The sequence below is a fragment of the Brachyhypopomus gauderio genome, chromosome 18, assembly GCF_052324685.1.
Source record: "Brachyhypopomus gauderio isolate BG-103 chromosome 18, BGAUD_0.2, whole genome shotgun sequence".
In the NCBI taxonomy this organism is placed as follows: Eukaryota; Metazoa; Chordata; class Actinopteri; order Gymnotiformes; family Hypopomidae; genus Brachyhypopomus; species Brachyhypopomus gauderio.
Genome location: NC_135228.1, coordinates 12,418,322 through 12,446,093, shown reverse-complemented (window position 1 = coordinate 12,446,093; position 27,772 = coordinate 12,418,322). Strand labels below are relative to the sequence as shown.

The 27,772-nt window shown below is 43.1% G+C and overlaps 3 protein-coding genes across 5 annotated transcripts; 1 reads left to right on the top strand and 2 right to left on the bottom strand.

The window, feature by feature from the left end:
• Positions 1-697: 697 nt before the first annotated feature.
• fabp6 (fatty acid binding protein 6, ileal (gastrotropin)) lies at positions 698-3,325 on the bottom strand. Its single transcript, XM_076979816.1, has 4 exons — positions 1,694-3,325; positions 1,236-1,411; positions 878-967; positions 698-778 (listed from the first exon to the last, which is right to left on the bottom strand). The coding sequence occupies exons 1-4, from the start codon at positions 1,758-1,760 to the stop codon at positions 716-718; spliced, it is 396 nt and encodes a 131-aa protein (XP_076835931.1). The 5' UTR covers positions 1,761-3,325; the 3' UTR covers positions 698-715.
• A 3,874-nt stretch (positions 3,326-7,199) lies between these two features.
• On the top strand, positions 7,200-17,826 carry pwwp2a (PWWP domain containing 2A). Of its 2 annotated transcripts, XM_076980631.1 has the most exons (3): positions 7,200-8,321; positions 10,856-12,315; positions 16,235-17,826. In XM_076980631.1, the coding sequence occupies exons 1-3, from the start codon at positions 7,216-7,218 to the stop codon at positions 16,246-16,248; spliced, it is 2,580 nt and encodes an 859-aa protein (XP_076836746.1). In that variant the 5' UTR covers positions 7,200-7,215; the 3' UTR covers positions 16,249-17,826. The 2 variants fall into 2 exon arrangements, with proteins under 2 accessions (XP_076836746.1, XP_076836745.1); XM_076980630.1 differs by lacking the exon at positions 16,235-17,826 and having other exon boundaries at positions 10,856-15,047.
• A 128-nt stretch (positions 17,827-17,954) lies between these two features.
• On the bottom strand, positions 17,955-27,123 carry ttc1 (tetratricopeptide repeat domain 1). 2 transcript variants are annotated; one of them, XM_076980634.1, is made up of 8 exons: positions 27,062-27,123; positions 26,014-26,578; positions 25,409-25,469; positions 24,227-24,339; positions 21,463-21,499; positions 21,071-21,219; positions 20,229-20,283; positions 17,955-18,510 (listed from the first exon to the last, which is right to left on the bottom strand). In XM_076980634.1, the coding sequence occupies exons 2-8, from the start codon at positions 26,557-26,559 to the stop codon at positions 18,374-18,376; spliced, it is 1,098 nt and encodes a 365-aa protein (XP_076836749.1). In that variant the 5' UTR covers positions 26,560-26,578; positions 27,062-27,123; the 3' UTR covers positions 17,955-18,373. The 2 variants fall into 2 exon arrangements, with proteins under 2 accessions (XP_076836749.1, XP_076836748.1); XM_076980633.1 differs by lacking the exon at positions 27,062-27,123 and adding an exon at positions 26,849-27,052.
• Positions 27,124-27,772: the final 649 nt, after the last annotated feature.

Below are 27,772 nucleotides of genomic sequence, written 5' to 3'. Positions count from 1 at the left end.
GGCAGTTGGGTAATGGATCATTTTCACAACCTTTGTTTGCAAAGCTGAAAGGGGGTGGGGGGGGTAGTACCCTTTTAATTATCAAAAGGGTTTTTTCCAACAAAAACATCCCTCTTCTCGTATTATTTTACTGCTAATTTTATCTGCTTAATTTGCAGCCCTTTAATACACATTTGTTTAAAAATGAGAGAGAGTGAGAGGATTAACTTATTGCTGTAGCTGGTTAAATATTAAATATACTTAAATGAATGAGAGCTAACCAGGCTGCATGTACTCATTAAACTGCTACAGTTACTTAGGTATGTGAGCTTGTCTATGACGTAGGATTTTGGGGTCATAGATTAAACTCAGTTTTGCAACGCGTGTTCTGCCAAAATGAATCCTTTTATCTGAACTCAGAAGCTCCACTAATGTCCTCACAGCGTGCTTTAACAAAGAGAACTGCCAAGGTTTTTGTTAGGGGTACAATGTGCCCTGAGGGTAGAAAAACATTCTGAAGACTGACTGCCCTCCAGTGGTAGCCAAACATTCACCAAAATTGTTCTGATGGGTCCTGCTTCTTTGTTGCTCTCAAATATGAACACTTATTGGTTTATTGTTTGCAATCCTCGTTTAAGAACCTTTCTGGGTGAAAAAACAGGCATTTGTCAGTATAGTTTTTTTTTTTTTTTTATTTTTATTTTATTTAAACAGGTTTGGGACTAGGGAGCTGCAGTCAAATTTTCTTGCTGGTACGGATTAGGACAACTGGACCGTTAGCAGTGCTGACCGTAGACGTCTGTAAATCAAAGAAAAATATTAGCAGAGAATGGTACACCAGTCTTCACATGTATTCACAGGTTTTTACTCCGGTTTGATGTTCTGTTTGGTGATTGACCTCAACCAGCTTCCCCCCGCAGATCTCTGATGTATGGAGGTACTTTGGGAACTGCGCAGTCAGCTTTCCCCCTTCTGTGTTGACAGTTGCCTGGTGAAGTCAAGTAGGAATGAATAGAATTCACAGATCTTATCACAGATCGGTAGAGCCATTCAGTTTTAAAAGGAAATGAAGCATAAAATAGATTTGGCTGATGTGCCAGATCAGTGATGTGATGTAACATTTTGCAGATTTTTCTGTTGTATATCTATACACATCTTTATTTTGCAGTGGCATGGATTTCAATAGTGATAAATGGCATCATCTTTGCTGGCCTTCTTTTAATGTGGGACTTTAAAGAGGGGCTTTCTCCTCTTGCCTTAAATTTCTTCCCTCCAATGGTCTCCATGTCACACTCCTTGCCAATGATGAATTTGTTGGTGACACTGTGGTTGGCTGGGTAGTGCTGGGTCCAGGAGAACTCATCCCCATTCTGGACCACATCTGTCACGAGCTTGTAGTCACGGCCCTTCTGAATTACATCATCTGGGATACCTGAAGTGCAAAAAAATACAACAAACACATTCTAATCTCTGATTTAAAACCTCAAACAATCAGGGAAACTTCTGAGTATAGAGTGTGTGCACCAACAGAACTCTTTGTGGTGGAGTTGGGAAACTATTGATAAAATGTTATTAACATTTGTGATTTATTGGCTCAATGGCTGAAATTCATACTGATCTACAGTCAACACAAGAAGTAAAAGTAACAAAAGTATTCCTTTCCGTGTATTACATCATAGAAAATCAGCATTTTTACAGTTTTAGAACATCTTACCAATGAGTTTGCAGAAATCGTCATATCCCTCCTGAGATTCAGTCTCCCACTTGCCAGAAAATGCCATGTTTAGAAATAGATGATGGTGATCAGTGGAAGAATGAAAAGTTAGATAACTGACTTCATAGAAAGGTACTGGTGGATGAATTTGCTCTCCTTATATACACTCTCTTATTTCTACCTGTCTGTTACGACATGACAAGAACATCCCCATTATAACCAGGCCATAAACCTTTACGATGGTATGACATAGAAAATGAGAAGTCATTTAGAGTCTGACCAAGCGGTCACTCACCTGATGAGCAGGTGGGTACACGGAGATGACACAGTGTCATTCATGTTGCTGCACATAGTCACAATAATATCAACCACAAAAACAGAAATTGTTTCTGTTGTAGTTATTCCATTGTAGTTATTGCTACCTTATGAACCTTTTCTGGGATCTTCTGAAACCTTAAAATGAGGGAGGATCATTGTTAAAAGCACTGAATTCACCATTTGTCATTGTTACTGAGTTCAATGAAGGGTATGCAGAAAATTAGTAGAGTGACTCCTTCATGTATTTATAAAAAGTATGTTGTCTTAAATTCCACACCTTATGGCTCCAGTCGTCTCCTCATATTTAACAGCCATAACAGTTTTATGCTTGAAAGCACTTGTTGCTGATTAGACAGATCACAGCCGGTGGCTGTGATAAAGTCATGGAACTTGGCAGCACATAAGATGGAGTGCCTTGACCTTGCTTGTGAGCAGTCAGTAAGCTGTTTAAGATAGGCACAGAATACTCTGGATAATCTTAGCAACGAGCAGGATGTTTCAGTGCATAAACCTTCCTTCAACATTTGCAAAGAGGTAAACAAGTAAGTAATAAAAACAAAAAACAAACAAACCAAAAATGAATGGTTGACGTTGCTGTTCTATTTGTGGGGCTGTGAGAGGCAAGCAGTCTTCACATGCCATCAAGACAGTGTGAGTACAGTCAGAGGACCTAATGAGGTGGTTTATTGTGTCACAGGTCAACAACAACTCAGTGCCCACATTTCAGAGGTTTTAACTGTCATTGTGACAACATGTGATAGATAGATAGATAGAATATACACCTGCACAAAAGTGCTTATGCTCTGTGTGTAAATATCAAGTGTTTAAATCTATCTATCTCTCTCTCTCTCTCTATATATATATATACATAATTACATTCAATGTTTTCATCTCTTTGATTTCATCCCTTCTTTGTTTTATACTAAAGACATCGCTTGCAGTGCGTTAACCTCACTATTTCTTGAGCACACATGCTTAGGTGCACAATAGATCACACATAGGACTACAAAATGACTTTTTAACCAGTGGCCTTCACAAGACAGTTTTCAAGTGCAGGGCAGTTTCATCAATGTAAATCATAGTGAAACATAAACTTTTACAACAGGGTCATTCAAACTCTCACCGTTTAACAGTAAATGTGTCAGGAATCTCTGATGTGAGGATACTTCATTAAAATAAATGTTACTGGTTGATTTTCCTAAGTGGTGCATATAGTGGGGAAAATAAGTATTTAGTCAGTCACCAATTGTGCAAGTTCTCCCACTTAAAAAGATGAGAGGGGCCGGTAATTGACATCATAGGTAGACTTCAACTATGAGACAAAATGTGAAAAAAAAAAAAAATTGAGAAAATCATTGTGTCTGACTTTTAAAGAATTTATTTGCAAATAATGGTGGAAAATAAGTATTTGGTCAATAACAAAAGTTCATCTCAATACTTTGTTGTATATCCTCTGTTGGCAATGACAGAAGTCAAACGTTTTCTGTAAGTCTTCACAAGGTTGGCACACACTGTTGCTGGTATGTTGGCCCATTCCTCCATGCAGATCTCCTCTAGAGCAGTGATGTTTTGGGGCTGTTGGTGGGCAACACGGACTTTTAACTCCCTCCAAAGGTTTTCGATGGGGTTGAGATCGGGAGACTGGCTAGGCCACTCCAGGACTTTGAAATGTTTCTTACGAAGCCACTCCTTTGTTGCCCTGGCAGTGTGCTTGGGATCATTGTCATGCTGAAAGACCCAGCCACGTTTCATCTTCATTGCCCTTGCTGATGGAAGGAGGTTTGCACCCAAAATCTCACAATACATGGCCCCATTCATTCTTTCATGTACACGGACCAGTCGTCCTGGTCCCTTTGCAGAGAAACAGCCCCAAAGCATGATGTTGCCACCCCCATGCTTCACAGTTGGTATGGTGTTCTTTGGATGCAACTCAGCATTCACTGTCCTCCAAACACGACGAGTTGTGTTTTTACCAAATAGTTCTACTTTGGTTTCATCTGACCATATGACATTCTCCCAATACTCTTCTGGAACATCCAAATGCTCTCTAGCAAACTTCAGACGTGCCTGGATATGGACTGGCTTAAGCAGGGGGACACGTCTGGCACTGCAAGATCTGAGTCCCTGGCGTCGTAGTGTGTTGCTGATGGTAGCCTTTGTAACATTGGTCCCAGCTTTCTGCAGGTCATTCACTAGATCCCCCCTTGTGGTTCTGGGATTTTTCCTCACCGTTCTTGTGATCATTTTGACCCCACGGGCTGAGATCTTGCGTGGAGCCCCAGATCGAGGGAGATTAGTAGTGGTCTTGTAGGTCTTCCATTTTCTGATTATTGCTCCCACAGTAGATTTCTTCACACCAAGCTGCTTGCCTATTGCAGATTCAGACTTCCCAGCCTGGTGCAGGTCTACAATTTGGTTTCTGGTGTCCATAGTGGACACCATAGTGGAGTTTGGAGTGTGACTGTTTGAGGTTGTGGGCAGATGTCTTTTATACTGTTAACGACTTCAAACAGGTGCCATTAATACAGGTAATGAGTGGGGGAAAGAGCAGCCTCTTAAAAAAGAAGTTACAGGTCTGTGACAGCCAGAAATCTTGCTTGTTTGTAGGTGACCAAATACTTATTTTCCACCATTATTTGCAAATAAATTCTTTAAAAGTCAGACAAAATGATTTTCTCAATTTTTTTTCACATTTTGTCTCTCATAGTTGAGGTCTACCTATGATGTCAATTACAGGCCTCTCTCATCTTTTTAAGTGGGAGAACTTGCACAATTGGTGACTGACTAAATACTTATTTTCCCCACTGTATATGGTATTTCTTAACCATATAATAAAAATGATCAAATCAAAGTACTAGTCCACTGCTGGTCTAAATTTAAAGATTTATTTTGGAATATACTTTGTCTATTGCATCTAGAATGACAGATACAGTAGATCTCTTTGTTGTTGGTTAGTTTGTTCATTACATACTAATTTGTCTTTATAACACAGATGACACTGTACAAAACTGAGGAAAGACCTATATGAAAATCTTACAGTTTTTCTCAGTCGATTCAATGAAATACCTGCAAAAACCCAGAACTTTCAATTCTACCTTTTACCTAGTCTGATTGTGTGAATAGTATTGTTAACCTTGTAAACCCTGTAAAGCTGCTTTGCGACAACTTGAGTTGTTAAAAGCGCTATACAAATAAACTTTGATTGAAACTTTGATTGAAAAGCACATACTTCACTCAAAATACTTTGTTTTTGCCCCAAAATAAAATATTTAGGTCAGTCAATTTGTCAGAGCCATCAGAATATCTAATCTGTGTGCCATTGCCTATGAACAAGGCAATCAAAATACTTAGTCAAAATACTTAGACAATAGTCATGTTGTCAGTGCAACTATAAGTCACAGTCAGTGCAGACTGTATATTCTGATGGAAACTAGCTAAGCTTTTAATTTCAAGAATGCTGCAAATTCTGTGGTATATCAAATACATGTTACACACATACAAACTTACATGGAACATAAAGTTATACATGACTGTATGTGGGAGACTGATAGCAAGAAATTGGACTGGAATCAAATTTGTACAGCAATATTGTTTGACTGTATTGTTCGCACTGCAATTTGTTGACAAAAACAAATCTGATTGAAATTCAGAAAAGACAGACAACTGACTGGAAAATCTGCAAAATTAAAAACTTATTCTACACATTCAAAACAACCTGAGCACATTCAGCCTCCTCTTGCTGAGGTGTGAAAATGGAATTTCTCCCCCCCCCCCATGAGCTAGTCTTGATATCCTATGGTATAAGAATGCAAAAATGCAAAAATAATAATAATAATAATAATTGAATAACGTCAGAATTTATGTCAATGTGCAGCATTACAGCAGAGAGCACATTTCTGAGTTACATACATGTTTACTCTATGTTTGAACGATTGAATATTGTTCTTCCAATATTCAGCTGCACCCAGCAACCAGCTTCAGCCATTGTGAGACCATGACTTACAACATGATCCACAATTGTTGCCCTTATTTTTTCTCCCCTCAGCCTTTCACCACACGGCCTTACCCCTCTACACCACACAGTCTTACTCCTCTTATTGGCTGTTCATCCTGTACATGGCCTTGTCTTTCCATTATGAGACTTTGTGATACTGCAGTGTTTAGCGTCTATACATTTTTGCCAATTACAGTAAAGGTTCATGAGACGCACCTCTGACCTATGGTTGAGACCATTGGTTGATCTAAGCCTTCACCAATTCCCTTTCTTACTGTAACTGAATGTTCACTTGAAAACAAATTAGGATAAGTTACCAAAATGTAACAAAAAATAAACTAAATAAATAAATGTAAAATGATGCCTTAGAGATTATGACAACATGTTCAGCACTTTTGCATATAATGACCTAGGCGATGACCTAAAGACTAAATGTTTTAGAGTGTAAGACAATTCAACAGGCAACCCATACAACACATTTTGATGAATATGTCATAAGAAACTGATAATGTAAAAAACAACAGACAATTCTCCATGTCCATTTGCAATATGTACAAAAGCATTTGCAAAATGTTAAACACAATGAGAAATGCAATTATGATGTGCACAAGTGACAAGGAGATGTGGAGACTGAATGAACAGTTTTTTAGAATTTCAATTCTGATCTGAGAAATGAACCAAATCGACTGAGAAAAACTGTAGTCCACTCACTTAGAGATGTGGCAGGACCATCATCAGTACCAAGTCAACATGAAAAGAATTTAATGGAATTGGAAAAAGTCGGGATTCTTGAGACGAACGATCCCGATCCTACAAGTGTGTGGAAAAACAGAATATGAATCATGAAACTATATATGTACACACATTTAATAAAATGAATTCTGCATTATCAAGCAAAGTTGTTAATTTACTTTCCACAGTGATATACAACTGCGTACATGGACAAGCCTTATAGGCGCTACACTATCAACTCAACATTGCCCCTTGTGACGCCAAACTTGTATTTTTTCTGAAGGAAAATAGTATTGACAATATAGCAGCCAATCTCAAAAGTGTTTCCAGGGTGTCCATTTGAATGGCAAAAACGTCGGCCATTCAATTACCTTCGTCCGCTAATCTAGCCAATCGCGAGTGTGGATGGTGTTTTGTGGGCGGGTCCACATCTTATCAGTAGGAGAGGGCCAAGTAGTAGTTGCAAAGCGGAAAGAAAATGGCGGCCGTGGCTGCGGAGCCAGGAGCTGCTGCGGCATCAACAACAGCGGGGGACGGGGTCGAATACGAACCGGAGCCGGCCGAGCATGTGGCCGACCTAGAGGCCCACTCCACGCAGGACCTCGTCCCAGAAATGGACCTTTGTCACCAACCCGAGGATGTGGATGCAGCTCAGGAATGCGGCCAGGTCCAAATGGAAATAAGAAGGCCGGACCTCCACGCCGCGGGAAAAGCCCTCAGTGTCCCCGCGGAGGATGGGCACGCCGAGACGGGTGGACCTCGGAGCTGCGCGGACACGTCCGGTCGACCCGTTTTCACGGACTACACGTACAAAGACACTGGCGTCGTGGACGAGCGGTTGAAAGAACCGTTTTTATCAGACGTGGAGGCTGCTAAGGAGGTCGGTCCGCACGAACCCAACGCCTGCCTCGTACCCACGTCCGTCTCCGACCCGCAGCCATCGGTGGTCTTCTTGCATTCCCTGCCCGCTCGCCCTGGTAAAACGGAACCCGGTGTGTCCATATCTGAAACGGCCGAACCGGCCGTCGAATACTACGATAACCCAGAGACAAGGCATCCTGCTGATGTAGATAGAGACTTCATAGGATTCACCGGACCGCACCAGACCCACTTGGAGCCCGAAGCTGCGAGCGAAGCTCCGCTGTCAGAACTTAAGGATGTTCTCCACCGACGCCCTCAACCTCCGGACCGCCTGGAGTCTCCGTCCATCTCGGAGGAAACCTCGCTCGGAGAATCCGTGGGACAAAGTTGCATTAGTGACTTTTCTAATACATCCAGTAAGGACTCTCCCGAACCTCCGGCGGCCCTGGATCGGTCGCTCGTCTCGTCGGAATCGGAGGATGTGCGAGCGCATACTGTTTTGGGTTTCAGGACGGACCTCCGCGACCCCGGTCCCGGTCCCGAGTCGAAACCTCAGCTGCCGTGTGCAGACGCGGTCGAGGGGGATCCGGAGACGATCGAGGGTCTGGTGGCGGGTTCGGAGGTTCGGGTGTCGCTGGATCACATAATCGACGATGCGCTTGTAGTGTCGTTTCGTTTAGGCGAGAAAATCTTCTCCGGGGTGCTAATGGACCTTTCGAAAAGGTAAACGGCTCGCTTCCATCCGAGGATGTGCATCTGGTGATGGACCCTGTGTGCTTAATACCACCCAGGCGCCTCCTCTAGCTAACATCTCCCCATACATTCTACATTAAGAATAATGCACATTAAGAGTCTACATTAAGAACAACAGTTAAGCTCTTTGTTAAGAGCTTCGTCGTGCTAAATATTCAAAGAGCGCGTTAATTTTGCATACGTTATAAGTCATTTTAATGGCTTGTGTAAACCAGTAAGGTGTGTTCATGCAATACCTCATTCATATGTGCAAACCTGAAATACATGAGATTGTACAGATTGCTTCTGCATTTGACTTCGAATTGCGGTATAGTTTTGTAGTAGTTCTTCACAAAGCAAATGTAAATAGACTTTCATTGCGTCCTCATAACATAGCAGTGCTATTTACTAAGTTGGTGGTAGACCATTTAAAACAGCTAGCTATATTTTGTACTTTTAAGTTTGCCAGGGATTTCCAAATGTACAATATGCAACCATTTATATGTAGTGAAAACTACATAATATTTCTTTCCTCAACGCAATATTACTGATATAAACCTTTCTGAGGGAGGTCTGTGTCTGTTCTGCCCCCCATCTATCATAGGACCTCCTAGCATCCAAGTCATTTTACTTCCCCAGGTGCCATGCCAATCTGCACCATGCCAATCTGCACCATGCCAATCTGCACCAGTACCTTGCTGTATAATGGCATCGTTGACTTGTTGGAATCCTTTCATGTCTGTATGGTTGGTTTGTTCTTGGAAATGTATTTACACCCCAAACTTTATATTTTAAATGCTATTTGTGAAACATGGCATCCATATACTGCTCAGCCATCTTGACTTGTGTATTATCAGCCTGTTTTCTAAAGTATTTCACAATATTTGATAGTTCCAAGATGGCTGCATTGTCAATTAACATGTATGTGCAGCATGAGCACATGGCTGTGTGTGCCAGTCCTGGATTGTGGCATATAAGATCAGTTGAGACATTGGGCCATATCTGGACAAGAGCAGTAAATCTAACTTCACTCGCAGAAAATTGAGGTTTTATCTTAAGACCACAACATTTTCTAGGTGAGAAGTATCTCGTCTTGCTGCCTGGTCTCCCACACCTCTTTTGGCTGATAAAAAGCTCTGACATTTTTCAAATCTGGGTTCAGTTTGCCCTATGACAGTATGCATGGCCTGGTGTGAAGTCATTATAATTTTAAATATGTTTTTTTTTCTCCTAAGAATGCAAATGCTGTATTTTCACAGAATCTTTATATCAGTTTCATTTTGTAATCAGATTTATAGATTTAAGTTTACAAATTTGTTTTGTAGGTCCCAAGTCTGTTGCAACTCATAAACGAGGGTATTTAACAGACGTTTGTCTATGTGTTTCCTGTTTAAGTTTAAAATCTGACTGACCCACCTGCTTCATCATCAGAAGTGTCCCAGTAATGTTGGGAGCATATGGGTGCACTGACCAGAAAGCAAAGGATGTTTGCTCACTCACTCGCATAAGATAAAAAAAAAAACAGTCTGTATGATCAACAGTAGCTGCTAATGAATGCTGGAATTGTTTGTATTCATACTTGTTTATCTGCAAATGACTCTGCGAAGGAGCAAGGAACAGAAAGATCTGCTAAAACTGAGCAACTTCAGGGTATAGGCCTAAGTCTTTGATGTGTGGTGTTATTTGATAACAGAGTTATTAATCATCATTGTCCCTTAGGGTGTAGTTTCTGATGGCCTCAGATTCAGTGGTGAGATTGTGTTATTGGAGCTGGTGAATTCTTTGTTTCTCATCACACTCTTGATGTGTCTTGAACCGTGTCGATTTTAACTGCATGCACTATTCAGGAGTGTTTATGGAAATGGACATTGTAACGAATGGTAAAAATATCAAATTGGAGGCCCGTGATTTAATCAAACATTTTGAACTCCTCTTCCCCAGTTAGGTGATGGCAACATTCCAGATCAGTTGGTGAACTCAAGTGCTCAACTCAAACCATTCAGTGCCACAGCTATGAAGTGGCTCGCCACCATATTGTCCAGTTTATTTTTAGCCATGGACAGATCTATGGCAGTCTCCATTTGCATTTTCTATGTAAGATCATTTTGGACTTGGTCTCCCATTGGATTGTTTGATCTCCTCTTTAAAGAGCTGGATCTTCTCATTCCTGCCTCTAAATTTCTGAACACACCTGTTATGTATAATTCACAGGGCTTTGGGTTTTAACAAGTCGCAGAATGTCTCTGCACCATTTTCATTAGTGAAATGTGTTGGGTTGTAGTTTCTTTTCCTTCCTCTGCATGGCCCTTGACTGTCATTTGGTCGATAATGTAGTGACATAAATGTTTAACTAAACTATGAAGTGTTTGCAATACAATGTCTTTTCATGCAAATGTTTTATAATGAAATGAGTGCATATTTATGATGTTTGAAGAAGAAAAAAACCCAAATACTACTACTTATAATAGTAATATTTCTAATAATAATTTTTGTTTTAATGTACATTTTTCATTCTCCCTCCTCAGATTTGGACCCTATGGAATTCCAATAACTGTATTCCCCAAGAGAGAGTACCAGGATAAACCAGAATCTATGCAGCTTAAGGTGGAAGCATTCCAGTCAGAGACTGAGAAGGGTGTTGCTCAAGGACCTTCTGACGCCCTTCCAAACGAACCTGCCCAGGCCCCGTCAGCGCCCCAACCCACCCCAAACTCTCAACCCAACCCATGGACCTCAAAACCACCCCCCTTATTTCAGGAGGGGGCCCCTTACCCACCTCCGTTATTCATCAGGGACACCTACAACCAGTCGTTACCTCAGCCCCTGCCCCGCAAGATCAAACGTCCGAAGCGCAGGCTGTACCGAGAGGAGCCGACGTCCATCATGAACGCCATTAAGCTCCGACCGAGACAAGTGCTGTGTGACAAATGCAAAGGGGCTGTGGTGCAAGGGGACAAGCGTGAGACGCGCAGGGGTCCCATGTCGGACTGCCGGAACGACGATGCGAAGCGACGCCGGGGCGACGGGGCCGCCACGGCATCGGGCAAGCGGCCCCGCGGAGACGTGCGCTCCGAGGACAGGGGCCGTGCCGCCGACGGTCCCAAGCGGCAGGCCTCAACCATACGGGTCGCTTCCTCGTCGTCCTCGTCCGCCTCGTCCGCTCTGACCCAGGTGAAGGGGGGGGCGGCGGCGGGCGGGAGCAGAGTGGTGAGAGGGGTGTCCGCAGCGGTGCCGTCTGCGGCTACTGGCGCTTCCCGGGTGCAGCTCAACGCCAAGAAGGTGTTGCAGAGCAAGAACGTGGACCACTCGAAGGCGCGCGAGGTGCTGAAGATGGCCAAGGCTCAGCGGAGGCAGACGGTCACCGCCGCCGGCAGCGGCAACAACACCAAGGCCATGACGCGGGCCGCGGCTCTTCAGGAGGCTCACCAGAAGGTCCACTTCACCCGACGGCTACAGCAGATCAGTGGAGGAGGACCCGGCATGTCCAACCCCCTGCCACCCCGGATGCGCATCAAGCCCCAAAGGTACCGTAACGAAGAAAACGATTCTTCCTCATGTAAGCCGCCTTGCTTGGAAAAAGTGCCGGGTGGGGGGCGCTTGGCGCTGCCCAAGCTAGCCGCGCCGCGCTGCACCTCCGCACGCTCCCCCGCCTCCCCCTGCCCCGCGGGCCAGGCCGCCACTGCTGCCGCAGAGCCTCAGGGGCCAGACGCAGAGCCCGAGTCCCCGTTGAGCCAGGCCCAACCCCAGCCCCAACCGCACCCTCACTCAGCTCCGGAGCACAGGGACCCCCAGCTCGAGCCCGAGGAACTGGAGGGGCGGGAGACGCGCGCGGGCAAGGCTGGCAACCTGGTGGTCTACATGACCCTTAACCCCAGCCAGCCCGACTCCTCTAGCACCTCTGTGTGCAGCGTTGATAGTGCGGATGACTTAAAGTCGTCAAACTCTGAGTGTAGCTCGACTGAAACCCTTGACTTTCCCCCTCCCGGTGAGTTTCGATCGGCCCCCGCCCCCGGCACCTCTTCTGCTTTTGCCGCCACGCCTACCCCTGCTCCCAAGGATGAAAAAAAGTGCAGTAAATCCCACAAAGCTGCTGTTTTTTCAAAAAACGTCTCAAAGTGTGTTGCCCTGGATGGCAGGACCATTTGTGTAGGGGACATTGTATGGGCGAAAATCCTTGGCTTCCCTTGGTGGCCCGCCCGGATCCTAGCCATCACAGTGAGCCGCAAAGATAATGGTCTGTTAGTCAGGCAGGAGGCCCGCGTCTCCTGGTTTGGGTCGCCTACCACTTCCTTCCTGGCCATTACTCAGCTTGCCCCTTTTCTAGAAAACTTCCAGTCTCGCTTCGACAAGAAGAGAAAGGGCCTGTATCGTAAAGCCATCACAGAGGCCGCCAAAGCAGCCAAACAGCTCACTCCTGAGGTTCGCGCCTTGCTAACTCAGTTCGAGACGTGAGTTAGCGTCTTTTTAGAAGCAGGCGCCCGCTTTCTCAGCCCACGAAAAAGCTCTCCGTCCCCTTACTGTACCCAGCCACACCACACCGAGAAGCCCAGAGAGAGTCAGGCCAGGCAACCAGGACTATTTATTTTTGTGGAAAAGGCAGAAATTAAGTGGGTGGGAAAGGTGATTGTTATCAGAAATTGATAATGCTGAATAATGGTAAAGGAAAGGAAATTGTTGTCATTAGACATGTTAAGTTTAATCATGTTTAATTTTTTTTCTTTTTGAGCCCATATGCCATATCTAATCAGTCATTTGATATTTTTACATCAGTATTTTACTGTATTTTTCCATAGTGCCAGGGTAGTTTTAAGCCTTTACCTCCTGAATCACTCATTTGCTTAAGTGAAGACCATGTTCTAAAAGAGTGTATCAGAGGGTGGAAACCGAATCATTATTTCTAATCTTAGAACTATTATTTATGTAATTGGACTTGATTTCAAAAATATGCTGTTCCTGCAGAATTTACACATGAATAACCGTTGAATAGGTGAAACATTCAGGGAGATGTGAATACTGGGCTAGATTATGAAACCCGGAAATTTAGACTATATACATATATAACCTTGGACCTTGAAAACACCAGTTTAGTGTTTTATAGTTAGAACTTTACAGCTCCTCAGTGTACGCAATATCCTTTTAAACTCCGGAAAGCCACTGAGTCTGCTGTAGAGCACGAGAGGCATGTGCATGTGGAAGTCGGTGAGATGTGAAAGTTGCTGGTGGATTCCTAGCCTCTTCCTCAGGCAGGAGAAGAGACACTCAACTGGTGCTGCTCCTCCTCAAGATGCTGGATCTTGGCCCTGTGGTCCGAGTGGAGGAGTCGTGATGTGGGTGTGGCTTCGTAGGCACGTTTGTAGGGTTCTGCTGGAGGTGTCTGTGAGCCAAAGTCACCTCAAGTGCCAGAGTAGGGAGTGAGCAGAGGCCCTGCTCATCTCTTAGCAGTGAGAACCGTAGACAGGTCTGTCGTTTGAACTGAGCAGCCCCCCCCCCGCGGCCACCCCTCACCCCTCACAGCTGCAACATCTGCTCCCCTCAATGCTCCTCCCCCCACTCCCCTCCCTGCACGGCTCGCCCCTGATCTCCGCCCCTTGCCTGCTTGTCTCACCGTCACTTTCTCTCCCTCCCATGCCATGTTTGTGTCTTCTTACCGTCTCATGCATGTCTGGTTTTAGCTTAAACACCGCCATTCTAAGCTAAGACCCCGTTGTTCTTGTGTGGGTGTGGAAGGTCCCGTTTGTGTTTAACTGATGGGCAATATTTGTTCAAGCCATTCTTATCTTTTTTGCTTCGACACGAGTACACTTTGTTGCAGTGGAGCATTGAAATTCATCACTACTATAAGTTGCATTACACCGTTCCAGTCCGAGAGGACTGTTACATACCTGTACTGTCTTGCTGAGAACTAGAACACTGAAGCACAAGACAGAAGTTGTGATAAGTATATATGTTCAACCATAATTATGGGTTAGGACTTCTTGTTGGCTTAGTAGTTCAATTATTTCTTCTGATTTTAGTGTTCATTGTCTCTCTGCTTAATTTAAAGCTGAGGAATGTGTTTTAAATTTATTTGTTGTGCTTGAACTTTATTATTATTTTTTTGTCATTTCACATTTTGGATTATAGGGCTGAACAGCTGGAATACACATTTGTATATACAGTATTGAAAATGTATTTTGCCAGATCGATCGGATTAAGAATGGCTTAAATCGTATTTCAGAACTGAGAACAAAAGGTTTTAAGTGTGTGGCTCAAGTGAGCGTTATGTCAAGAGAAAATGTGTAATCTTTCTGATTTTTAATCATGGTTGTCTTTGAATTGCATACCAATTAGCATTCTGAACTGTATTAACCCACCTGAGAAGATACATACTGTAAGACAGCCAGGTCTTTCCAAGTATGGTGTACAAGTTGGCAGAGATCAGTGGCTTGAGAGAGAGAAAACACACACACACACACACACACACTTTGCTTGGTAGACCACACTGACTGACTGATGGACTTTTTGTCAAAAGCAGAGCAAAAATGGTATTTATTTTGGTGGTTGGCTTTGTTTTTTTTCAACTTTTATTCTTTTTCTTTTTTACTTTTATTATTTCTATCTGTTTGCAGGTCAGAGAATGCTGTAAAACCATTGAAAAAGTTACAGTGGAAGATATTGTGTACATGTTTTCTGATGTTTTAAGAGTATATAAATAAAATGTGAACTTCAAGAATTTTACCTAGTTGTCATTATTTTCATATTTTCCGAACTATTGGTTTATAGAGCCAAACCAATCCAAGAACCTGGAACCAAACTACATTTTGTGCTGCAGTAGCACAAAGCAAAACTAAACACACAAAGAGAGGGGGCTTATTTTCTTACCTGCAAACAGATACGTCAAAAACTAGCATATACTAAACACGATCATACACAGGTGATGGAAAATTAATCCTTGTATCCACCGAGTTATTGTCAGCAGTAATAAATAGGGGGTTAAACGATTCCAAGATTTAAGCCTTTTCTGACATTTTCAGTGGAATAAGCCTGCCTTGACGTTTTTTATATGTCCAGAGGCATACGTGTTTGTTTAGCCTTTGGTTTGCAGTTTAGAGGATCTGCTATTCTTGTAGCTGTAGCTGGTTACCGAGTTCCTTAATAAGTTCCACTGGTGGACTGCCATTGCTTATTTATTATCCAGAAGCTACGAGATAAAAGATCGGAGAGAGAGAGAGGAGCAAGTTTGGTGTGTGGAGCCTAGGCCCTGCCTCAGCCTGGACATTCATATCGGCCCACTATAACCACCATCCACTTAGGAGGATCTAGGAGCAACAAGGCCTTAAGACCTACCGAGTTCATGTTTAATATCTAAAATTACTTTCCTGTGGCTGTTGGGATATGTAAGTCGGACTGTGTAGCTGTGTTTTTTTTTTTTTTCGAATCTTGCACTTTGATTGAGGTGACAAGCTATTGGTAAGCAGTAGAACAGATATTGACTTGAAAAGTACATTTTTAGGTGCAGTAGATCGTCATGGTGCACAGCACAATGCAAATTGGTGGCAAGATGTTACAGTCTGTCTTTGCTTCAACCTAATCTTTTTACCTGCTCATCTTAATACCCACCACTCTGATACCAGCAGATCAGGATGCCTTAACAGGCATATCAAATGCAGCCTTCAGTATGAGAAGGCCATGGTCTGACTTACTCTCCTTTATTTAAATCACTATAATTAATAGTATTGATCATTTAGATTATTTAAATGCCCATGTTAAAGACAGTTGGTCATTCACTACGAGCCTGTTTTTGTATTTCATTCAACTGGTGCTGTTGTAAGTTGCAGTTTGGCTCTGTAGCAACGCTGCCATGCACACTGTTCTTGTTGTTGAGGATAAAGGTCTGACCTGCTGTTCTGTTTGCTCTCTTTCAGCGCTGCAACACTGAAGGGATGCTGATTGGTCCAATGCCCAGGCCACTGCCATTGGTCAAGTGACAGTAAGATGGGAGGAGCTGTCCACAGAGGAAGTGTAACAGGTGTAATGGAGAAATTATTTTTATTTAAGAATAATTATATATTTATAATAATGAAGACTCCATCCACCTCTTGCCCAATCAATCATGCTGATAATTTTTAAAATCTGTTTTTCTTTTCTTTGAGAGTTCTTATTCCCAGCATGTTTGAGTAAAGATACCTGCTATACTAGATGGCACAGAGGAGTTTTGACTATTATTAAATATATGTCGTGTCAAGGCACGGGGTATTGCAGGGTTTTTAAGTCCGTGTATGTCTGTCTGAAATGAAAATTAACAATGAAAACAGAATGAAGAAATAATTTAGAAGTGATCAAACATATTCTATGTTAAATGCAATAAATATTGCATGTGCTACGCTTCACAGTAACAAAACACTGGGTATTATTATGCTGAAGCCATGATTAATACCACCAGTGTTTCTGCATACCATTACTTGTGGTCCTTTTGTACTGAGAGAGAAATTCTGAGCCTTAATAGAGGAGACAGGCTAAAGCTCTGTTTTGCCTAGACTGTTCCTCTTTGAAGAGTACTGAAATATTTTAGTCTTGCTATATTTGCTCCAGCAGGACTAGTACATAAAGATGATAATACATACCATACATTATTTCAGTTTTACATATTGGAAAACCACAAGCTAGCTATGACGAAAGTACCAATCCATAATTTGGTATAAAAAACAAAAAAACTTGATGTAACTGGAGTCTGCGTGACGAAAATAGGTAAAGAGCTGAAGAGGACATCCGTACACAATCTGAACACAATCCTTAATGCCACTGATGTGGACTGCAGAATGAGGTCGATTTTTGTCATTCTGTCACACAGCCATTCATGCACACAGATGGATCCTTACCCTGCCACAGCCGGCGACCGTTTGTGTTTCTACAGCAAACCTTCCCTCTCACTCGTGCTTTTCCTATAGGGCTACGTTGGTGTGTGAGGTTACTAAAGACTTAGCGGAGCAGGTCTATGTCTACCCATGTTTATATATCGGGAACCAGCGTGTCTGTCTCCAGCTCTGCTACATCCGAGTCTGTGCTGTGTGTGCCGTTACCCCAGCACCTTGTTGGGACTGACCTGCGCTACGCAGAAGGGGGGGGGTGGAGGGTGTGTGAGGGGATGCTACAGACCACACATAACTGAGCCCCCCCCCCCGGATGAGTTTCCTGGATGATGTACATATGCGTTTCAGTACAATCGGACAACTCTTTTGAATATTCATGAACCTGATGGTTGTGTGGGGGGGAGGTTTTGTTATTATTGTATATGTATATCTCTATATGAAATGAACAATAAACATCTGCTTTTTGCCTTGTACCAATATGTGTGTATTAATAAGGATGTGTTTGATTTGCACTAATCACACACGAGCACCTGCACCAGGTGACAAACACAGCACACACGATGCACTGCACACATCGTTTCATAAAAACAGCAGTTTCATTACTGACACAATACAACTTGGGGCAAGCAATACCACTTGTTTAACTCACCTATTCTTAACTATGCCCGGTGTACATCATCAGGGGGTGTCCTAGCTTTCATCAGTGACGTTTGTTATGATCCAAGGGCTTAAATATCAAACAGCAGATAAGTGAAGAAGGCACTGGGGTCTCAAGTGCAGCTATGAATGCATTCAGTTTATTTAGGGTTGCTGGTTCCATACCGAGCACTAGGCCTATAGGTGTGGTGAGGCAGCGTTACTAGCTTTGCTAGACACGGTCATGCTAAAACAATTGCGGTCTTAGACTGTGGCTTTACTAGTACAGCAGGTAATATGGCAGAGCAAATCATGCACAACAATCGATTCTGGATGGGACGTTTTGAGAATTTAATGTGTCAAAATGAACAAAAGCAGCTTTGATGTGAGATGAGGGCCCAGTCAGTCGGCGACTGGAACAGCCCCGTCATGCTGTTGGCCCGTTGGTGGAGATTTAAACACAGGACACTGCGCAGGGCTGGAGCTCTCTGGCAGGAAGGACGGGGACTACCGCCACAGTCCGTCAGTCCCTCAGCTGTTCGAGTCTGGCCCGTGTTGCTATCTGTTGTTGTTATTGGGATTCTGAACAAAGTTAACGGAGTAGGATCCCGTGTTGGCATCCTGGTTGACCTGGAAGTTGGACGTGGAGAGGCCGAAAGGACGCAAAAACATGTTGCCCAAGTCCTTCAGTTTACCTTGGAGAACGAGGAGGGGGGAAAAAAAACAGTAACGATTCATTTTGTGCTCATAATTCTTGGTGTTCACAAAAACAAGGCACTTAAAATCACAATTATATTTCAGACATTCCAAAGCTTCTCTCTGTCCATATAACGCGTGTGTTTCCTCAGAGCAGCGAAGCCGTTACTGCAGCAAGATCAATAAGGAGTGTTTAAACACACACGCCCATGTCTGGTCTCTCAGTGCAACAAGCAGGAAATCTCTCTCAGTCTTCTGCTCCTCACTTTGCCTCATATAATGACGGTCCATACCTGCTTCCTCCGGTGTGTGGTTAAACTTGTTTACTTCAGCTTTCAGACAACTGCTAAATTCGCCAGCATTGTTCTAGACACTATTTAAATTCTCCACAATGGGGTGTGGCTATAGCTCTGACAGGACTTTATGTAGTATAAAAAAAAGGATTATTTCTAATCCACTGCTACACAGACCATACTAAACAGTGCTCAGATTAGTTTCATACATTCACGTATGAGGCATAAATATATTTTTTCTATACAATTCAGAGAATTATTGAAGTAAATCTTTTTAAATTGCTCCACGCTACAGACTTGTGGGCACAGTCTGTTCTAGAAACAGCAGCCCATTAGGTCACCCCACTTCAGCCTGTTAGGTAACCGATGATCACACAGATTATATCAGGTGTGGGGAAAAGGCAAAATGATGATAAAGAAACAAAGCAGGTCATCCATTTTCATCAGGCAATAAAACCGTCTTTTCATCCGTGCTGGGTAATTCTGTCCGGGAGCTGTGCTGAAGGACCAGTCTTCATGCTGTATTTTTAGCCTTTGACCAGGCTTCTGAAAGGAATGCCATATGTGGCCCTGGCTTGGTCAGGCAGTCTCAGTGGCGGGCATGAGTGCTGTCTGCCCTGACTACACCAGGGTGTGTAGAGAAGGCAGTGTGCATGTTTGGTGCATGTTACTGCTGACACATTCGTGTGTCCTATGCACAAAAGGGTGTAGTGAAGGTGAAGTCATTCGCTGCCTTTTAAATGGCTGTTTAAAGCAGACATTTCACAGAACAGCCAAGATAGCTCTTTTACATACAATGTCTTTTACAGCGTCATCTACATTGCAACAATCTGCGATGGTGTGAGGTTACACAACCATTTCCTCAGGGTAGCTCTTTGGGCATGCTGGATTAATGCATGCGTAGGCCAATATTGGAAGTCATGCATCATGAACAACACAAATCTGTGCTTTTTGGTTTTGTTTTAAATGCTACAGAGCACGAGGTCTGTATAATGTGTGGTTTAAACCTCCCTTACTGTGTCTTTATGCGCATCAGGTAATGGTGTAGCTACTTGTCGCACACAGTATCAGACATTTAATCATGCAAATGATAACTACAGGTAAACAGGCTCTTGAGCTACATCATTGGTAATTATACCCATCTAATTATTTTTGACATATTCTCAGGATTTCTACTGCAGCAAAATTTTCATGAAGAGCATCACCTTGCCTCCTGCCCCCTCATTTGCATAAAACTCACCCCCCACTGAACAAAGTGCCGCCTCTTGTGCAGTACCAGGGCCACCGGGCACCCAATTATTACATCGCATGCTTCAAGGTCACGAAGTGGCCATTAGCTGTAGCACTGCAGGCAATAGTCTTTGTGCAGCCCTACAGAGGGTTTATTAAATCAAAAACGCAAAGAAAAAGAAATGTGCTCTTACTTAACATCTCTTCTTTGAGTTTCTCATTCCGTTCCTCAATTTGCCGCGGTAATCTCTGAGGAGGAGAAGAAAAACAGAACTGTCTAACTAAGGTAACTGTGTAGCATACCCGTTAAGCCTAGAGCTGCAGCTGATGACCATTTAGTTTTAGCTTACTGTTTTAAACACTTAATCCTGTACAGGGAAAATGGCACAGGTACAGTCCAAGGAAATCTGAGGAACATTTTACACATTCACATTTAGTTCCGACACTGAAAATGCAGTCGATGCATTTTTGTCTATCTTGTGAAGCCCACAAACCAGAGATCAACTCACCATACGAGCGTGTTTAATTCTGTTTTTCTTTCATTAATGTTTGCAGTCCAGAGCAGGTAGTGATAAAGACACCTGATCTAAACTGACCTTACCCTTGACTAATGCAGCACTCTAACGCTCTTCTCTGTCTCTCAAACACAGCTGGAAACACACGACCTTGGAGGTGTTGCTGAAAGATCAGCTGAACACAGAAGCACCAGTGCCGCCTTCTCTCCGCAGTACTGATTCAGAGTACTGAAAGTGCTGATGCGGAGTATAGATATTGATCCTTTGATGCACCCACTGGAGTACAGGTGTTATTCTATTGAATACATTGAATGGTACAGTGCTATGTGCAGTGATATCTGTGGGGTGATGAGGCAATGCGGGCACTGGAAATAAAAAAAAAATAGATTCTAGCATTTTGTGCTCATCTAATTACTTGGGGAAAGTGATGACGTTGGTTGGCGCACTGTACTGTTCTATGCTGAGTTCAGACTGAATGCTCAAACCGAGTTCAGAGTGAAGTTCTCTCAGATGTTGCTCACCATGCAGGCCTCCCTTGCTGCAGGAATGCCTGGGTCTTTCTCCAGCACAGTTTTGTAGTCTTCGAGAGCTTCGTCAAGCTTCTCCGTCTTCTCATATAGCTCGGCTCGTCGCAGAATGGCACGGATGTAGTTGGGATTCAGCTCTATGGCTGGGGAAGAGAGATATGAGGCATATTTTAGACACGTCTGTTTAAATTTTTTTAAACTTAAATGTTTTAAGTTTTAAATGAAAGCATTTGATGACTATTATACTCAATTACCGCAAATAAAAAGGAAAGTTCTGTGATTTACAGGTGTCTTAAATTTTACACACATTATTGGAAAAGTAAAAAGTAATGTGTATGTAGTGTACGTGCCCTACAGGAGTATAGGACAGCACACGGAGGGCACACCTTTAGAGCAGTCTCTCACAGCTTCCTCTTTCTTGCCCTAAAAACCACATGAAAAACCCCATATGGTAGGTTACATCATTTTTCATGGAAAGTTTAGCAACCACTGGGTGGCATCAAATGTCTTCATACAGTTAAAGCTGTCTGCTCCAAAGTGCTCTCTTGGATTATTATTTTTGTCTTGTTTAAGGGCGTACTCACACTAGGCTCTGTGATCCGGGCCCGGGCACGGTTGCCTGCCGAAGCACGGTTCGTTTGGCTAGTGTGAGCGCTCCAACCGTGCCCGGGCCCGGATCAGTTAACCGTGCTCGGGCCCGCTTTGAAGAGGTGGGCCAGGGCACGATTCATGTGGACTCGGGCACGGTTCGCTTCTAGTGTGAGCGCTATCCGTGCCCGGGCCCGCTTGGTGCCTCGTCTGATTGGTTCATTTAGCTGGAACTCAAACATGACATCAGTGATGCGACGCTCACGTTAAACAGTCATAGCGGCAAAGCGATTAGCAGACAATCGTTGTGTTAAATTATCGATAAATCTGTGTTTGCACCGTGTTTCTGCACTCCAAAAATACAATAAAAAGAGAATCGTGAACTCTATAGTGTTGTGCGAGCGCGCTTTTTTTCCAAATAAAGCGGCGTTGTGATGACGTAAGCGTGCTCGGGCCGGGTTGCTGAAGCGAGTGTGAGTGCAGGCCAGCGGGGGAGTGGGGAGGGGGGATAACCGGGCCCCAGCACGGAACAAGCAAACCGTGCCTAGTGTGAGTACGCCCTAAGTAAATACTATGTGATATTTTTCCAGATTTCACAAAAGAACACAACCACTAGTTAACTGCAAGTATGCCTTTGACCTAGTGTTTGACATGGCCAACCATTTTAAACTTTAAAATGTAATATACCCTATTTTACATTGTCATAAAGGTTAAACAAGAAACAAAATATTTCAAAATGGTTGCTTTACTGCAGCATTATCAAAAGGATGTACAGTTGTGATCAAATTTATTCAACCCCCAATGCTGCGAAGGGTTTTATGGAATTCAGTGCACATTTGTAATTGTGTTCATAATGAAATCTTACAAGGACTTGTTAAAGAACTAAATGCAACTAGGATAGCATCAATTTTTTTTGTCATAAAGTATTAAATGGCCTTTTTGTGATTTCTTCATTGACACAATTATTCAACCCCTTTACGACTACCACTCCTAAGAACAGAGGTTCATTCCAGTGTTTTCCATCAGGTATTGAAAACATCTGTGGATGTCAACGAGCAGCAATCAAGCATGATAAGCACCAATTAGGCAGATTTAAAAGGACTGTGATACTCAGCTCCTTCTAGACATCTACTGGTGTGTTTCCAAGCATGGTGAAGGCAAGAGAATGGTCCCAGAAGACAAGAGAAGAGGTTATTGCTCTTCACAAGAATGGCAATGGATATAAAAAGATTGCGAAGTTGTTAAATATTCCAAGAGACACTATCGGAAGTATCATTCGCAAGTTCAAGTTAAAGGGCACAGTGGAAACGTTACCTGGTCGTGGCAGAAAGAAGATCCTGACCGCGACTGCTGTGCGCTACCTGAAGCGTAATGTGGAGAAAAATCCCCGCGTGACTGCTAAGGAACTGAAAAAATACCTGTCAGATGTGGGCACTGAAGTTTCAGCTCAGACAATAAGGCGCGCACTGCATAACGAAGACCTCCATGCCAGAACGCCCAGACGCACCCCCTTGCTGACTCCAAAGAACAAGAAAAGTCGACTGCAGTATGCCAAAAGTCATGTGGACAAAGCCACAACAGTGTACTGTGGTCAGATGAAACTAAATTAGAACTGTTTGGGACAATGGACCAGCGCTATGTTTGGAGAAGGAAGAACCAGGCTTATGAACAAAAGAACACCTTGCCTACTGTGAAGCATGGCGGGGGGTCAATTATGCTTTGGGGCTGTTTTGCTTCTAATGGTACAGGAAAGCTTCAACGTGTGCAGGGTACCATGAATTCCCTTCAGTACCAGGAGATCTTGGAGGAAAATGTGATGGAGTCAGTCACAAACCTGCGGCTTGGGAGACGTTGGACCTTCCAACAGGACAATGATCCGAAGCACACATCCAAGTCCACTAGAGCATGGTTGAACATGAAAGGCTGGAACATTCTAGAGTGGCCATCGCAATCACCAGACTTATATCCAATTGAGAACCTCTGGTGGGACCTAAAGAAGGCAGTTGCAGTGCGCAAGCCTAAGAATGTGACTGAACTGGAGGCTTTTGCCCATGAAGAATGGGCTAAGATACCCATAGGTCGCTGCAAGACACTTGTGTCAAGGTATGCTTCACGCTTGAAAGCTGTCATAACTGGAAAAGGATGTTGTACTAAGTACTAAAAAATAATGTCACTAGGGGGTTGAATAAAACTGATAATGATGTGAGCACAGTAAAGACATTTGTGGTTATTCCATCATAAATATTATGTTATGTTTGTCTAATTTATAAGTGCCTCTTTGATATAATTGTAAATAAGATGACTGAAATGATCAAAATCAATGTCAAACTGGCCAAAACACTTTATTTCAGTGGGGGTTGAATAAATTTGATCACAACTGTATAAAGTGTTTTATACACATTTGAATATCAGCACACACTTGGCCATTGACATAGTGAAGCATACCATGCACAGGCCAAAACTCACATACACACACATGCACGTGGAGGTTAGACTCGCTGTGCATGTTCCATGTTCCGCTTCATCTGTAAACAAAATGTGGTGGGACTGGTGAAAGTGTACCAGGTGTAGGCGGGCTGCAGCTCGGTTGGAGAACAGGATGGACCTCTCCTTGCTGTAACACACAGGACAGCCGGCCAACGCAGCAGTGTAAGATCCCTCTGCCTCTTCGTGCTCTGCAAACATTTGCATAATTAAACGTGAGATACAGAACATGTGCGGCAAACAAGTTTAAGTGTTTTGCATGTGTGACTTGACGTCTAAAACGCAGCCTATCTATAAGTGTCTCATATCTGGATAGTACTGAAATTGTAAGACCGTAAAATGTATAAAATGTCCAAATTGTATTGCGATAATATCCCTCCTAGACAGCCCACATCCTCCTATTTTTCTTGTCCTTTATATTTTTCCGTGATATTTTTCATATCAAAGAACATTTTTCAAAAACATCTTCATTTTTACACATACATTTTCCATGCACTCTATACCTCTTAGAATTAAACAGGGTGTCCTTGTCACTGCATCTTAAGATGGACAGAAGATACACGATCTGTTCTCACTGGCTGCCCTGTATTGTGCCTTTATTCAAAAAGCATTCAGAGCTGAAATGTGGGTGGGGCTAATCTGCTATAGGCTGAATAGACCATTTAAAAGTTTATCAACAAAGATTATTCACACACGTTGGGTACGGAAGTGCCAATGATCGATGGTGCTGATCCCATTTATTCAACAGCTAATTCCATTAACAAAAGATAATATATCAAGATATTGTATGTATGTGTTGTCATGGTTGCACATGGGGCAGCATTTTAATTGTGCATGTTGGACTCCTCCCCATCCTTCATAGATCCAGCCTACTTGCCCGAGATGGGCACGGCTGTAGGGGTTTAGGTCTCATCCCTCTTTTCTTATACAAACTGACGTGACCTACCGGACCACACCTGAAATTCAACATGGATGGAAGGATTTTATTTAACAGAAGTAGAAGAAAAATTGGGCTTAAAACAAAAAAAAATGAATTCACTTTGTGTTCCTGCCTGTTTTGTGTCTTATGTTTATAGTACTGCACTCTAAAGTTGGGTTGTGGATAATAAAGACCTATTCTGGCACATCCTTTTAGCACTTCACGATCAACCTGGGTAGTGGATTGATCTTAAAGTGTGTGGAAACATTATTCTACTTTTTTCCATGATAGGAGTCTTTTCATATTTGGCCTGGAGGAAAATAAAGGAGGTGTTGTCTTACCGGCCCTCTTGAACTGGGCATTACCCTTCTCCTTCAGGACCATGCTCTCCGCTCGTCTGTCCTATACCGTAATTGACAATCAAAGAACATTTTTAGGACTACTTCAGAGGGTGCACCATACCAACCCTAGCTCATTTTATATTCATTTTATGTAAATATCTAAAACAGGTTTAGTCACCATTAACAGAACACCAGGATTTACATCTCAAGCATTTTGTAAATGTGCCATATTTTGTCAATTGTGATTTTTCACCGCAATCGAAAGTTGTCCTCCGCTTTTTATCCATCTGTGCAGTTAGAACACACACACACACTAGTGATTTCTAGGGGGCTGTGGTGCACATGTGCCCAGAGCAGTGGGCAGCCCTAGCTCGGCGCCAGGGGAGCAGTTGGGGTTAGGTGCCTTGCTCAAGGGCACCTCTATCTTGGCCTCAGGTCTGGGAATCGAACCCACGACCCTCCGGTCACAAGACCAGTTCCCTACCACCAGGCCATGACTGCCCATGACTTTGTATTAAAACTGTCAGTAACATGTAAGGATATTGCAACAAAACTGCTTCATTTACACCTGCCCACAATGCACCCAATAAAACCAGGACACTCGCCTCTTTCTCTTCCTCCGTCAGGTCTTTCTCTGCTTCTCGTAGGTAATCATCATCAAACTCTAATGTCTCCGTTTTCTCCTCCTTGAATTCAGAATCAGAATCTGTCTTCTTTTCATCCTCCTCTACAATCTGTTCCCATTTTTCCTGTTCATCAAGCTCTCCATCTCCCAGCACACCACCCGCCTCCAGTGATTCACGTCCACGGGCGGCAGCACCAACTTCGGGACACAATTCGGCACTCTGAGCTGACCCTTTGGAGTCTGTGTAGTCTGCGTCATCTGCACCTCCAGCCCCATCTGTCTGCAAGGCTGTACGCAGTCTCTCCCCAGCCCCCTGATCTGGCTTTTCACTGTGGGTAGTCTCTGTGTGGTTTATGGTTCTTTGTTGTGCCAGGGATGTAGTCTCTGCGTGAAGCGTCTCCTCACAGTCATAGAAGCAGTCCTCCTCCTGCTCCGTAGTGCTCTGGCCATCTGGATGACATTCTTCGTCTGACACCTTCAAAGAGTCAGTTGGGGCAACCAGGAGTGCTTCAGACCCCTCCTCCATCAGTAGTTATGCTACCAATCTGTGTGGACATTTAAAAAATGACAAATGTCAATCAGGCTCAACTGACAGTTCACAAAAATTAATTCTGTGCTAGCAACTAATATATTAGGGTAGCTGTATTTATACAATCGCTAGAACCTGATTAATATAACACATTAACAAAAATAACAAGAACATTTAGAGAAATACAGCGCCTCTTGAATTTTAGAAGTAAATGCACAATAACATGAAAGCCTGCCTAAGTCCTGAGCTTTACATGAAAATAATCCACATTCTACAGAATCCCTACCTAGCTAGCTGGCTAGCTCATAATTCTTGCGCGCTAGTGTGAATTCTTTTAAGACAAATTCAGTCTTTTTGCTAAGAGCATCATATAAAAGCATCATTAAAGCATCGTATTAATCATCAGTTAACATTAACGTATGTAGTCAACATGTATATATTAACACAAAGCGTCTTCCAAAATTGTACGCTATGCCTGCTAAAAACTTGTGCTTCCTACCTTCTAGAAACGACACATGAAGTTTCTTCCGGGATGTCACGCACTCCCGATGACACATGGGATACAAGGGGATCATGGGATATGTAGTCCATTTTGATGAGGTCGGTATGTACTGAAAAGTATGCTTTCTCTAACATGTCAGTAAATTGTCATCTTATTATATTAATGTTGATTTAAAAAAAACAGCATTCATACTAAAATACTTCAATAAAATCATTTAGATGTGATTAGATCAAAGCTGAGTAAACTGCAGCTAGAGTTTAAAACAATTTGTGTAGAATTAGATGGAGTTTAATGTTAGGTCACTTAGGGCTGGGCAATACCATGAGTTTTCCATTATGCCATTATCAAGTCTCAGTCTGAGTAGAGTTTCCATGTTCTCCCCGTGTCTGCGTAGGTTTCCTCTGGGGTCTCCGGTTTCCTCCCATAGTCCAAAAAACATGGATGTGAGGTAAATTGTCAGTCCCCGACAAATTCTCCCTGAGTGTGTGAATGTGTGTGTTAATGTGTTGTATGAGTGTGTGTGCATGAATGTGTGTGTGTGCTTGTATGCCCAGTGGTGGATGGTGCTCTGTTACTAGGGTCTGTCCTCTCTCCCCTTCCTGCACCCCATTCAGTCCCCAATGGGGCTGTGGATTCCGGTACAGAGTATGCTGTGAGCAATTGGCTGCTGCTTCTCACCGGTGTGTGTGATTGGTCATGTAAGACTTG